Source organism: Plasmodium relictum (genome assembly GCF_900005765.1).
Source record: "Plasmodium relictum strain SGS1 genome assembly, chromosome: 14".
Taxonomy (NCBI): domain Eukaryota; phylum Apicomplexa; class Aconoidasida; order Haemosporida; family Plasmodiidae; genus Plasmodium; species Plasmodium relictum.
Window position 1 is genome coordinate 2371584 of NC_041692.1, and position 14835 is coordinate 2386418.

At 17.6% G+C, this 14835-nt stretch overlaps 6 protein-coding genes across 6 annotated transcripts; 3 read left to right on the forward strand and 3 right to left on the reverse strand.

The window, feature by feature from the left end:
• Window positions 1-621: 621 nt before the first annotated feature.
• PKB (rac-beta serine/threonine protein kinase, putative) lies at window positions 622-2968 on the reverse strand (the record flags this gene model as incomplete). The annotated part of the gene is made up of 2 exons (XM_028679720.1): window positions 622-1849; window positions 2124-2968. The coding sequence occupies 2 exons, from the start codon at window positions 2966-2968 to the stop codon at window positions 622-624; spliced, it is 2073 nt and encodes a 690-aa protein (XP_028535405.1).
• Window positions 2969-3822: 854 nt separating this feature from the next.
• DIA2 (DNA replication origin binding protein, putative) lies at window positions 3823-5959 on the forward strand (the record flags this gene model as incomplete). Its single annotated transcript, XM_028679721.1, has 6 exons — window positions 3823-4025; window positions 4247-4363; window positions 4784-4909; window positions 5011-5078; window positions 5273-5777; window positions 5893-5959. The coding sequence occupies 6 exons, from the start codon at window positions 3823-3825 to the stop codon at window positions 5957-5959; spliced, it is 1086 nt and encodes a 361-aa protein (XP_028535406.1).
• Window positions 5960-6407: 448 nt separating this feature from the next.
• Window positions 6408-7322, forward strand: PRELSG_1462200 (conserved Plasmodium protein, unknown function; the record flags this gene model as incomplete). Its single annotated transcript, XM_028679722.1, has 2 exons — window positions 6408-6833; window positions 7029-7322. The coding sequence occupies 2 exons, from the start codon at window positions 6408-6410 to the stop codon at window positions 7320-7322; spliced, it is 720 nt and encodes a 239-aa protein (XP_028535407.1).
• Window positions 7323-7869: 547 nt separating this feature from the next.
• PRELSG_1462300 (conserved Plasmodium protein, unknown function) lies at window positions 7870-8358 on the reverse strand (the record flags this gene model as incomplete). The annotated part of the gene is made up of 1 exon (XM_028679724.1): window positions 7870-8358. The coding sequence occupies one exon, from the start codon at window positions 8356-8358 to the stop codon at window positions 7870-7872; it is 489 nt and encodes a 162-aa protein (XP_028535408.1).
• Window positions 8359-8904: 546 nt separating this feature from the next.
• On the forward strand, window positions 8905-10708 carry PRELSG_1462400 (GPI mannosyltransferase 2, putative; the record flags this gene model as incomplete). Its single annotated transcript, XM_028679725.1, has 2 exons — window positions 8905-10293; window positions 10553-10708. 2 exons carry the CDS (start codon window positions 8905-8907, stop codon window positions 10706-10708), a joined length of 1545 nt encoding a protein of 514 aa, XP_028535409.1.
• Window positions 10709-11201: 493 nt separating this feature from the next.
• On the reverse strand, window positions 11202-12113 carry FKBP35 (FK506-binding protein (FKBP)-type peptidyl-prolyl isomerase, putative; the record flags this gene model as incomplete). The annotated part of the gene is made up of 1 exon (XM_028679726.1): window positions 11202-12113. The coding sequence occupies one exon, from the start codon at window positions 12111-12113 to the stop codon at window positions 11202-11204; it is 912 nt and encodes a 303-aa protein (XP_028535410.1).
• Window positions 12114-14835: the final 2722 nt, after the last annotated feature.

Consider the following 14835-nt stretch of genomic DNA (forward strand, 5'->3'; position numbering starts at 1 on the left):
TCACTTTATAAACTTATAAAAAGGTATTAAAATAATATATAATTAAAACAATTATAAAACAAATGAAAATGTATATATATGAAAGTAATCCTTTAACAGAGAAAATTTTAATTCATTATACTTCTATATATCATGGTTTACAAAAAAAAAAAAAAAAAGAAACTATGTAAAATAATTATAAAACAAAACAAAATTAAGTACAGAAAAAAGTGTAAAACAAAAAAGATACATTATTCATATGATTTATAATAAAATTAAAATGTATAAAAATGTAATATTAAATTTTAAAAAAACAAGAAAAAAAGAAATTTATAAAACTAATAAAAATTAAAGTAAATGAAAGTTAAATATTATATATTCTTTGAAAGCATAAAAGCGGAAATAATGTTTTACATATATATGCAAATATGTCTATAAATTTATACATACATGCATATGCAAATAATATATAAATAAATAAAACTACAAGTATTTTTTAGTAAAAAAAAAATAAAATATACATGATATATATTATTAAAGTAAGGAATATTTTAATAATAATGTTTTTTTTATCTTTTTTTTTTTTTTTCCTTTATACTTAATAAAATCAACTATTTTTAATTCTTTTGTTTTATTTTTGAGTCATTCATAATTATTGTAGTTAAAATTATTAATTATGTTATTTTTTTGTGAACTTGACATTGGATCTGTATCAAATTGATCTGAATATCTCAAGGGCATACATAAAAATTCCTTATCAAAATTTTGTAGATCTATTTGATTAAATAAAGGAGGTTTAAAAGGAGGTTTAACTTTTTTATTTAATACATCATCCCAATTAACACTTTTAAAAAAAGGGTGTCTTTTTATTTCTTCTGCATCTGTTACTCCTGAACCTAATCTTTTATTAGGATTTTTTTCGAATAATTTTTTTAATAAATCAATAGCTGTAGGAGATATATTTTTAGGATACGTTAAATTCTCATATTTGATTCTTTCAAATAAAACACTTCTATTAGAACTATTAAAGGGTAAATTCCCAGTTAACATTTCATAGATCATTATTCCTAAACTCCACCAATCCACCGCTTTTCCATGGCCTACTTGTTCAATAATTTCAGGTGCTAAATATTCTGGAGTACCACATAAAGATTTTGCTGAATTGTTATCAGTAATTCCTTCTTTTGATAATCCAAAGTCAGTTAGTCTTATATGGCCAAGTTCATCTAATAAAACATTTTCAGGTTTTAAATCTCTATATATAATATTTAAGTTGTGTAAATATTGTAAAGCTAAAATAATTTCAGATGAATAAAATTTAGCTACTTCTTCAGAAAACTCTCTTAATTTCGATAAATGAAAAAATAATTCTCCACCAGGGCAATATTCTAATATGAAGTATAACTTTTTAGATGTTTGAAAAGCGTAATATAATTTCACTATAAAGGGATGAGAAACACATTTTAATACATTTCTTTCTATTTTTGTGTGTTCTAATTGATTTTTTGATATTATATTTTCTTTTCTCAATATTTTCATTGCATATAACTTATTATTTTGAACGTGCTTTACTAGCAATACTTTACCATATGATCCTTTCCCTATAACCTTTAAAAAAATAAAACTTTCAGGTCTCATTTTTTTTTTTTTTTCATTGGTTAATGAAACTGATTTTCTTAATTTCCTTTTTCTTAACTCTTCATCTTCATCATGCTTATATAAACATTCATCATTTATCATTAATTTATTATTTCTATTCAAAGTACAATTAGCCATATTATCTTTATAAAATATTTTTTCCTTTTTGTCCTCACTTTTGCTTTTATCATCAAAATTGTATTTTTTATTTATTTTTGAAATATAATCATTTCTGTAAAATACAAAAAAAAGTAACATGTATAAACACATATCTTAAAGAAGATAGGTTATAAAAAAGAAAATATGTACACAGTACAGACAGTATGATACTAATGCATGTATCGTATGATTAAAATAATAATATATCTATATATTAAAAAAAAAAAAAATTGAAGTATTTCATATAATATTTATTCTTTTTTAATATGATATTAAAATAAATATGTATTAATATTAATTTAATTTTTTATTTTATACATTTTTTTTACTAATTATATATATATAACCTTTCATTAACACTACTATGAACGTTTAGTTTTTTTTTTGAATTATTTATGAAATTCCAATAACTAGTTTTATAGCTTTCCTGATTAAATATAAAATTTATATTTTCTTTTTTATTTCTGTTTATATATTTTTTATTTATTTTTTTTTCTTCATCTGATAGACTCTTACTATATAACATATTATTATATAAAAAATGCTTATTAACCTTGTATTTATCCAAGTTATTTAACTCTTTTCCTTTTTTAATAAATATATTATACATATTATTCCTTTCTTCTGAATCATTTAAACTTTCTTTATCTAATATATTTTTAAAATCATTTATTTGATTTTCTGATGGAACAATTTGATGGTTAACACTTTCCTTTAAAATATCTTCTCTCTTTTCATTTTTATAATTGTTTTTTTTCAAAAAAAGTATTTTATATAATTTTCCTTTTTTATTTTTATACTCCTTAATCTTTAATAATTTAGTTCCTTCAATGACATGACTTTTTCTATTTGAGTATTTATTACCTTGTTTTAACATAGCATCAACTTGTTTTGATTTTTCGCTGTATCTATTTTTAATTATCTTTGCATTAGTGTCATTATTTTTGTCATACATTAAAGGTTTTTCTTGAAATGTATTAACAATGGATTCGTTAAATACTTTATCGTCATTATTCAGTTCATTAATTTTGTCTTTATTCTTTTCTTTTTTTTTTTTTTTTGTAATTATAAAATTAAAATATTTTTTGAAATCATTTTTTTGCATTGGTATTGAATGAGATTCATCTGAAGGAATAATATTTTTTTGTCTATTTTTTTCAGAGAAATATCTAAAAAAATTTATATGATTCATATTTTTAATTTTATATATATATGTATATATATATATACTTTCTGAAATATGTTTATAAAAAGAAAATAAAAAAAAAAATAATTATCTTTGAACCAAATTAAAATGGAAATTATATATTTTATTGTGTAAAAATAAACAAAAAAAAAAAATAAATAAATGGATTATACAGAGAGACTTGTTCATTCTTTTTATTCAAAACAATTAACTTCAATTGAATTAAGAAAATAAAATAAGATTATATTTAAAATAAAATAGTAGTGACAAATTTCCTTAAAACAGTTCTAAGCGAAGTTGGTGAAATAACATTTATAAATATTTTCTTTAACATAAGCAAAACAAAGAAAAATTAAAAAAAATAAACAAATTAATAAATAAATAAATATAGCAGTTTGGTGTATATACTTTGCTAATAAAATTATAAAAAAAAAAATAAATAAAAATACACTTTTTTCCTTTTTTAAAATTTTTTTTCCAAACCTCTACAAATATTGGACACTTAAATATAACTTCTATTAATTTTTCTTTTTTTTTTTTTTTTAGCATTTAGATATAGAGCATGCTAAATTTTATTTATGTTTTTATTATATAAATACTTAATTCATTTTTATGTTTTTTTAATGTAGATTCAGTTTAATTCACTTTGTATTAAAGGGGAAAATAAAAAAAATAAAATGATTTTTCATCTTGCGAAAAATTTAAATAAAATTTTCAAAATTTTTTTATAAACTTAGCATGTTTTAAATATTGATAAAAGCTTGTCCATATGTATATATATTTCATATTTTTAAGTGATTCTTTTTTTTTTTTTATTAAAAATATAAAAATTTCATTTAAATTTTTTTTTAATATTAAAAATGTTTGAAAAAAAGATTAAAAGTAATGATAATTCTACAAAGCATTTTAATTCAAATAAAGAAAAGGCAAAGAAGTTATTTATTCAAGCTTTGAATCACGAAAATGATGAAAACTTTTTAAAAGCAACAAAATTTTATCAAGAAGCTGTAAAATTATATCCAAATATTCTCAATATATATATAAATGAAAATTCTGAAAATATGTAAATTTTTCTTTTTTAGATTCAATTAATATTTTTAAACATATATATTTTTGTTTTTCTAATATATTAAAGATTATTAAAATAATTTTATATATTTATAAATAATAATGTTTATAAATCTTTTGTATATATATTTTTTTTTTCTTATTACACATTTGTTTATTGATTTTTATTATAGTTTATATACACATAGTCTTTTTTTTTTTTTTATTTTTACATAGAGATAAAAATGAGTCTAATGAAGAAAATAAGCAAGATGAAAATAGTTACTTAATAAATATATTATCTAAAAATTTTTTTTCAATAATAAAATTTTTAGATTTTTATTCCATGCATAGGTTTAAGATATATTCATATAATTCTATATTTTAAGAAAAGAGAAATACTAAATTAAAATTTATAAAGCAATTAACTATATAAAAATATAATATTTAATAAAAATATATAATATATATTTATATTTAAAATAAAGGTGAAATGAATAAATAGTAAATAATAATATAATCTTTATGTATTTTATAAGGTTGTATAATATTACAACTCTTAATAAACATTATAGTTCAACTACTTTTATTATAACATATACATATATAATTTAAATAATTTATTTTATAAGAATTTATATTTGTGAAAAATAAAAAAAAAAAAAAGGAAAAGAGTTTGAATTTGTGCCAAAAACATCAAAAAAAGAAATTAAAAGTATATGAATGATAAAAATTTATCATCTTTTTTTTTTTTTTTTTAATTTAACAAAATAGGTTTCTTTTTTCATGCAAAAGTATCTATTCTTTAGTATCTATTGAAAATGAGTATAAATTATTATGTGAGAAAAACTTTACAAATTATGAAGAAAAATGTAAATTATACGAAAATTCTTTCAAAAGGTTTTATATAATAAATTTGGAAAAAAAAATAGAATAATAAAATAATAAGATTATTTTTTTAATTAACTTTTAATTAAAATTAATTATAAATTTATTTTTAGGTTATTGTTAGAATATCCTCGCATTCGTTATGACGGTGTTTATATTAGTTGTGTCACATATATAAGACGTAAATTATTAAGAACCAAAAAATATATAAATAAATTTACATATTTTTATGAATAGAAAACAAATATATATATATATATATATATATATATATATATATATATAACAAATACAATAATTTAACTTTTAATTGAATGAAAATATTTTTATTGATGAATATAAAAATTTTCCCTTTTTTTAATTTGTTCAAAATAGCACTAAAAGACATAGGAAATATACATTTAGATCCCAAAGACAGAGATAGAGTTATATATAACCCTTGTTTTGTTACATATTTTCGATACTTACTATTTTTGAATGAATCAAATAAAGTTTTAATATTGAGATCTGAAATTAATAAAAAGGAAGTTTTAGAAGCATTAAAAATATCTTATAATAAAATTAGAAAATGGAATTTGTTATTACCATGTGATGAATTAATTAAAGACTTACTAAAATTTCAAGCAGAATGTGAAAATAGCATTGTTAAATTTATAAGAATAGGAGAATATAAATTTAACAGAGATGAAAAAATAATAGAAATACATTATTCAGAATTATTAAGTGAACCAAATAAATATAAAAATTTAATTCAGTTACGTTTGCAAAATTATTTAAGCGGTAATAATAACATGTTAAAATGGGTGTCTTTTAAAATTTTATCAAAAATAAAACTTGACTATTCAGAAGATACATTGAATATTAATAATAAGCAATATAGGTATGCATATATATATATATATATATATATATATATATATATATATATATATATATATATATATATATATATTTTTCTTTTTTTTAATTTAATGTTTTATATTTTTTTTTTTTAGGTCTTTTTTTTTTTTTAATCTAAAGTTTTTATCTCATCTATTTATAACTAAAATATCAGAAGTTTAATTTTAAAAATTATTATCCTTTTTTGGGTTATATTATTTTCTTTAAATACACGCTTGCACAAAAAGTAAAACATTTTTTTTTTTTTAATTCAAACTTTATAAAATTTTTTTTTAATTTAAAAATGTACATCAATTTTTATACTTTTAAAAAAATTACATTTTGTTGTATCATTTTATTTTATTTTATTTTATTTTATTTTTTTGTAATATTTTTATTTAAAATTTTTTTTCTTTTGATCAATAAAAAAAAAAAAAAAATTATATTAAAGAAAAAAAAAAAAAAATTAAAATATTTTAAAAATTTTGATTTTATGAATATTTTGAAATTTTTTTATAAAAAATTAACAAATATTTAAGAATGGATGGAATCATTATTTAGTTTTATATCTTAAAGTATATATATAAAAATTAAAGAGTAATTTCATAATCTTTTTAAGAATAAAAAAAGGATGTGTGATAAAAATTTTCATTTAATTAAAGATTTAAAGCCGTTTCTGAGCAATTTATCAATACAATGCTTAATAATTAAATATATAGACGATCCACCAGATCATATAAATAATATTATTAAATATCATTATCAAATAGCAGATATAAGTGGATCTGTAATACTGTGTATTCCTCACACATTTATACAAGAAGAATTAAACAAAAATAATATTGACATTTTAGGTGATGATATGGAAGATTTGGTTGATTCTTATAATAACATCAATTTAAATATTAATGAAAATCAAATGAATATAAATGAAAAAAAGTATATATACGATATAAATAAAAAATCAAATAATTCTAAAACATTAAAATATTTTTTCAAAGTTGGAGATATATTAAATATATATGGAGCTGTAACAACTTGGTCCATGGGTAAAATGGTTAAAATATAAATTAATTTTTTCTCTTATAATTTTATTTGATTTTATTATGTTTATATTTATTTTTAATGATTATTATTAATATATATTGTTAATTTTTAATTTCTATAATTCTTGTGTTTTAATTGTACATCTTTCACCTTTATAAGCATCATATTGTATATATTTCTTTCTTTCTTTTTTTTTTTTTTTTAGGTAATAATGCCTAATACAAGAATAAAAAAAAATAGTTATGAAATAAAAGGATCAATCTATAAAGTTGGTTTTTTTAATATGAACATTAATACTGAACCTAATGTAAGTAATTTAATTACATCAACAACAGAGAAAAAGTATCAAATAGAAGAAAACATATCGAATAATTCAAATAGAAATTATAATATAAGCAAAAATACAGAAAAAAATAATTATATAGGAGATTTTCCAGGTAATAGTAAAGTTAGTAAATATGATATCATTCCTTTATTAGATGATAAAAATATATTATAGGTCTATTTTCTTTAAATTATAAATAATAAAAAAAAAAGAAAAAAAGGAACATATAATTGTGGAGAAATTTAAATTATTTGTCATTTATTTGCATTTTAATTAAAAAAAAATATATTTGTAAATAATACAGAAATTTAAAGATAGTAACATAAAAAAAAAAAAAAAAATACTTAATAATCATTAATTAAAAAAATAAATATTTTCATAAAAAAATTTTACTGATGAATTTATTTGAAGCAAAATAACCTCAATTTATAAAAAGGAAATAGTGAACTTATATATATATATATATATATATATATATAATTAGAAATAAATTATGTGAAATATACAAATGTTATTAAGTTTATACAATTTCTCTATTGATATAAAATTTTTTAGAATGTAAGTATGCTAAATAAAAAGAATAAGTTTAGAAACAAAGTAGTAACAACAATTATGTTTAAACTATGAGAGTACAAGTTATACAGTTAATTAACAACTTTATCCTATTATTTATTAATATATGAAGTAATAATAAATTAAAAAAAAAAAAAAAAAGTTGGTTTTACATATCTGTAAAAATTTTACATTTTGTTTGATCCTTTAACATGGAATAGTTATAATAATAAATATATGAATTATCATAATTTAAATCATTAATATATCCAATTGGTACATTACACTCTTTGCATAATATTCTGTATTGTACTTCAACTCCATCTCTCCTTTTAATTAAAATTCTTTTTGTTTGTATTTTATGATTTTTTTTATGAATAATTTTTTTACAAGGAAAAATAATTGAACTATCTGTTTTTCTTGTTGGTAAATTATTTATATCAATTTCACTAATTAAGCAATTAAATCCACATAAAAAACAAAAATAAATTAAAAAATCTTTCTCTATTTTTCCTACAAAACTATCTTTTGAGGTATAATTCAAAATTCGAAACTTTTTTTGCTTATTATCATCTTTTAAAGCCTCGAGTTCTGTTTGGACTTTTCTCTTAATTTCTAACAGAGATATTTCGTTTTTTTCTTTATTTTCATCTTCCATTTTTGTTTATTAAAAAAAATTTACTGATAATTTCACTCATTATCAAACTTTTTTTTTTATCAAATTATTTAAATAATTAGTATAACATTATTTTTAATTTTTTTTTTTTTTTTATTTTTAATGCTCTAAAATTGTCACATGCTATTAAAATTTTAATAGCAAAAAAAAAAAAAAAAAAAAAATGGAAATTTAAATAAGTATTTTTTAAAGAAATTAAAATATATAACATATAATTACTATTTACTTAAATAAAAATAAATTTATTATAATTGAAGTGGTAGGTTATAATTTTTAGAAACTTCAAAAATAAAAAATTGTTTTAAATTTTAATGAATTAATAATTAAGTTTAATAAAAAAATATAATATACATATGCATAAAACATACAATCATATTTTATAATTTGATTGAGGCTAATAAAACTTCTTAAATTTAAATTAAAAATGAATAAAAAGAAATAATGTTTTTTTTTTACTTTATTAAATAGACCTTTTTTCTTTCTTTTTTTTTTTTTGAATTTGGTGTCTTACATTTTTTTGCAATAGATATGCATAAGCATATGATAAAAAAACGAAAACTTAAATTTTTGTCACGTTATAAAGATAATACAAATATCCATGTATTATTAATAATAATAATAGCAGTATTGATTAGAATCTTTTGTATAATATATACAATTATATGGAGTAAATTAATAAGTAATTATAAGTTAAGTAATAATTTATTATGTGAAAATGGAATATTATGGGAATATATAAAATGTTTTTCATATTGGGATGGAGAATATTTCTTAAGATTATCATTAAATAAAACTGAGTATTCTTATGAACAAAATCATGCATTTTTCCCTTCATTACCATTAATTATAATATTTACAAAAAAGTTATTAAAGAAATTTATACTAAATATTGATAATTGTGCAATAAATGTTTTAATAGCAGTAATAATAAATAATGTATTTTTTGTTATAGCAACCATTGGAATATATGTATTCTCATTAATTCACTATGAGAATAAAAAAAATTATGAAAATAAATGTGATTTGGTGACAAATGAACGAGATTGTTTTTATCTACGTAATATTAAAGATGAAAAAGAGAGTTATAGTTTCAGCTTTTTTTTATCGATTTTATATTCATTTACAATTGGAAATATTCATGTTAGTTCATTTTATAATGAAAGTATTTTTAGCTGTTTCTCTATATGGGGATTTAATTTTTTAAAATTATCATCAAGTACTCATAAAATGAGTTCCATTTTTGAAATATTGTCTGTATTAGCTTTTTTTATAGCTTCTTTTTTTAGATCAAATGGGATTTTATTTTTGATACCTCTTTTTTTCTTTAACATCAATTCATGTAAATTTTGTCAATTTTACATACGCAGTAAAATTAAGAAAAATAAAAATACAATTTTTTCTTATTTTTCTTCTAAAAGTTGTATTTTTTATTTTATAGTCCACTGGCTAAAAGCTTTAATTGAAGCAATTATTGTAGTTTTTCCTTTTTTAATTTTTCAAATTTATTCTTATCATTTATATTGTGCTCAACACAGTGATTTATGGAAAGAACAAAATAAAACTTTTTATTTGTTTTTAATTAATTTCATAAAAAATCCATTAAATTATATGAATATATGGAATAATAAAAGTCTGCTAATAAATAGACAATGGTGTAACCAAAATTTTCCTTTTATTTATAATTACATACAATATAAGTATTGGGGCGTCAGGTTTTTAAAGTTTTTAAAGGAACCAAATGTTAATATACTATACTCTGCACCTATATATTATATATCTTTTCATTGTGTATATAATTTTTTTAAATATAATAATTTTAGCGTACACAGATTATCCATACTGTTAAATCATTTTATTGGTTGTATAGTACATTTATGTATATTGTCTCTTTATATATTATTATTTGCACATAACGAGGTTAAAATTATGCATATATATATATATATGTGGATGTTTATAAAATTGTATTATTTTTATTAATAATAATGACATACACACAAAGAATACATTTTTTTTTCAAAGTAAATATATCCTTATTTTTATATTATGTTTTAAAATTGATATCCATTTAATTTTTACTTTTTTTTATATATTTTTTTCCATTATTTTTAAATATATTTTCATTTACAAAAAAAAAGGAAAGGAATATATATATATATATATTTTTTTTTTACAGATAATATTAAGGTTGATTATAAGTTCTCCAATATTTTTTTTACACTATGCTTATTTATTAAAATATTATGAAAATTGGAATTATCTTTTATTTATAAATTTATTTTATTTTTTTGTTGGGCCTCCTTTATTTGGTACTTATATAGCTTGGACTTAAATTAATTTTTTTGCTTAAAAGATATTCTTAAAATATTAAAAAGAAAACTCAAATGCTAAATGAGGATGAAGATAATATATTTATAGTTTATCATATTATTTTTATTAGTTTATAATTTTTTAATTTTTAACAATAGAGAATTTAAAAAAAAAAAAATACATATATAAATAAATAATAAATAAAATAAAAAAATGAGAATAAGGGACATTGTTATGGTACTTAATAATAAAATAAAATTATAATGAGTTTTTGTCATCTAAACATTTTTATATGTTAATAGCTTTAATTAATTTTCTGCACACAGTTTATTATCTGAATGTAGTATTTTTTCTAAATATATAGTGTCTTATTAACATATTTCTTTTTTATAAAAATTATATAGTGATAAGTTATTACAACATTTATCACAGGAAAAGAAATTTTAAGTAGATTAACAATGAATAAGAAACTTCATTAATTTCACAATATATGAATTATCAGGATAATTTAAAAATTATTTAGCACTACTTTCTTTTTCATCATATAAACTCCCTTTATTAAACATTCCTCCAAAAGTAAGTTTATCTTTTTTTCTAGCTTCTTTTAATTTAGTTATGCATAATTCATAACTATTTCTAATTTCTACATTTTTGGGGCTTAATGATGCAGCTTTATATAAGTTGTCTTTAGCTTCTTCTAAAAATCCAAAGTGCATATTTGCAACACCTAATTTGTATAAGGCTTTAAAATTATTTTTATCTAACTTAAGAACTTTAGATGCATGTTCAATAGCATTAGGGTAATCCTTATTTTTATTGTAACATGTAGATAAATTTAAATTACACGTAATTTCTATATTTTTTTTTTTTTCTAGTAATTTATCTTCCCATTCTTCTGCATGCATAAAAAAGTCAAGTGCTTCTTTATATTTAGAAATAGCTTCATCTATTTGTTCTTTTTTAAATAATTCATTTCCTTCTTCTTTTAGATCGAAAGCAGCTTGTATTTTTTCTTCATCAGTATAATCATAAATACTTTTTTTAGCCTCTCTAAAACTTATTAATTCAATTTCAAAAATTAAAACACTATTACCTGGAATGTTTTCTCCACATCCTTCTTCTCCATAACCATATTTACTGTCTAAACGAACTGAGCATTTTTCATTTTTTTTCATAGAAGCTACGCATATATCCCACCCTTTTATAACTTCTCCTGAACCTAAATGAAACTTAAATGGCACATTTCTATCACGCGATGAATCAAAAACTTTTCCATTACTCTCTAATTTTCCTACATAATGCACTGTTACTTCATTTCCTTTTTTTGGTGTGTTTTCTTCTCCTTCATCTCCTTTTCTTAATATTGTTTTTATTACTCCTCCATCTCCAGTCAAATAAATTTGTTCACAATTTTCTGTGCTCTCCATTATGTAAATATAAATATATTAAATATATATATATATTATTAACAAATAAGAATATAAAAAATTCTAAGAGGAAAAATTAAATTTTCTTAAATAAAGAATTCAATATAAAATAATATTCTGAAAATAAAAAAATAAAAAATAAATACATAAGAATAAAAGCAAACAATTTAAAAAAACTATTATTAAAATGAAAATATATTAATCATATAATATTTTAAAATGAAGGAATTTCTTGAAAGAAAAAAAAAATTTCAAGGAGAAAAATAATACGATCTTAAAAAAGATGTTAAATATACTCTGGGATTATATATATATATATATATATTAAATTAAAAAATATCATACGGATGCATATATATATCTAAATGTATCCTTTTATTTTTTTTTTTTTATTTTGTATAATTCAAGAATATTTTAGTATCTATATATTTTTAAAGATTTTTTTGTATATAGACGTGAAAAAAAATAGTAGTATTTAAAGATAAAAAAAAAAAAAAATAAACTTTTAATTTATATCTTCCTTTTTCAAAAAACAAAAGAAACAGTAAAATGCAATAGAAATTTTACGGATAAGAGAACAAAAATATGTTTTTTACTATTATCTTGTTTTTTTAGATACAAAAATGTGCTTAGAAGAAAAATAAAGAAAAATTAAATTTATTTTATTATTATTTTTCATTTTATTTTTTAACATTATTTTATTTTTTTTTTAAAGAATATGTATATATATATATTTTAAAAATTTTATAATGTATTTTAATATTAATTTTTTTATTCCTCTAAATTAAGACTTCAAAAAAAAGAAAAAAATCATAATATTTTTTTTTTTTTTTGGTTAATATGAGAACACTTGATCTATTATATTTTATTTAAAAAGGGGAAATGACTAATTTCTAATATATTAATTTCAATTTTTTATCCTTGCTGTTTTCATAGATAAAAAGGAAATTATGAAAAACTATACAAGTTCAATCTTTATTTGAATTTCTTATTTAATTTTATTTTTCTTAATAAATTATAAAAGAAGTTTTTAAACGTTATAACTCTTTTTTAATGAAATCTATCCTTATTTTTTATGAAGGATAATATATTTTTACTTCAAAATATGTTACCAAGACCAAACAAAAGAAGTTAGAGACGATAAAAATAAAATATATCCAAGATTTATATTTTTTTTTTAATCTAAAAAATTAAACTAATAAAAAACTCAAAATTTTAATATATATTTTAAAATTATTTTATTTCTTTCATGAACGTATCAATGACTTAAAATATAAGAAAAAAATAAGCAAATAATGTATATATATATAACTATTATTTTGTTTTTATTATTTAAAGAAATTTTTACATATTTAATATCACCATATATAGATAATTTTCTAATTTTAAATATTTTTAAAAAGAAATGAAACTATACATAAGGGTAGATATAATAATATAAAAGATATTATCAATTAAAATGGAATAAATTGTTATTTAAAAAAAAAAAAAGGAAAACTAGTTTTCTTATTTAAGAGTTTCAATAATAATATGATATAAAATAAAAAAATTTTATATCTCTTATAATAAAAAGTAAAAAGTATAATAAATTTTTTTAACATGAGAATTAAAAATTATATGGATATTTTTAATGGCTCAAACACTTAAGTTTTTTGTTTTACGTAATTTTAAAAAAAATTATTTTTGTATTTTATGAATATAATTCTTCAACAAAAAATAATGTATCAAATTTTTAATAAAAAATATCAAGAAATTAACAATTTTACCTATTTATACAAAAAATATTTAATTTTTTCTATTTTATAATTTTTTTAATTGTAAAGTACTTTAAATATTATATAAAAAAGATAAGAAAAAAAAAAAAAATTATACAAAATACAAATTTTCGCACACAGAATAAGTAGTTCAAATATATTTTTTTTTTTTTTCTGATATATTTTTTTAATAATTTTTTTTATAAAGAAAAAAAATATACGACAAACATCTTAACCTCTTTTTTTCTTTTTTTTTTTTTATATTTATGAATATATTAATTTATTTGTTAATGCTTAAAATTTTTTTTTTTTTTTAGTATTAATATTGCAAGGATAATTCCATTTATATTATAATTTTATTATAGTAACATATTTATAGAATTAGACTTTTGATTGTTCTTTTTTTTTAATTTTTATCTTTTCAATATGTAAAAAATTAAAAAAGAAAATGAGAAAAATTTCTAATGAATTGATCATAAACTACACTAAAAATTAATTTTTGTTTTAAATAACACATGTATGCACTTACGTATCTAAAAAATTTCAAAATTTATGCATTAAAAAAATTAAAAAGACATTAAAGGGTAGTCTATATTAGTAGTGAAATAGCATATATATTAAAAATTTCTTAATATAAAGGAGTATAAATTTTTTTTTTTGTTAATTTTAAAAAATTTTTATGAAAATTTTTACTTGTAAATCTTTTTTTTTTAGTACATACTATGTGTTTGTATAATTTAAAGATTTCTTAACTTATTTGAAAGAATATACATATTAAAAAATTAGATTAATATTAAATATTTTTACCGTTATTTGAACACTCATCTTTTAAATATTTATTATTTTATATAAATATATACTATATATATATTTATTTATGCTTTCTTATTTGAACGTATAATGGTTGTATCATGATTATTATTAATGGAGGTGTCATATATATAATAATGCATTTATTATTTTATTAT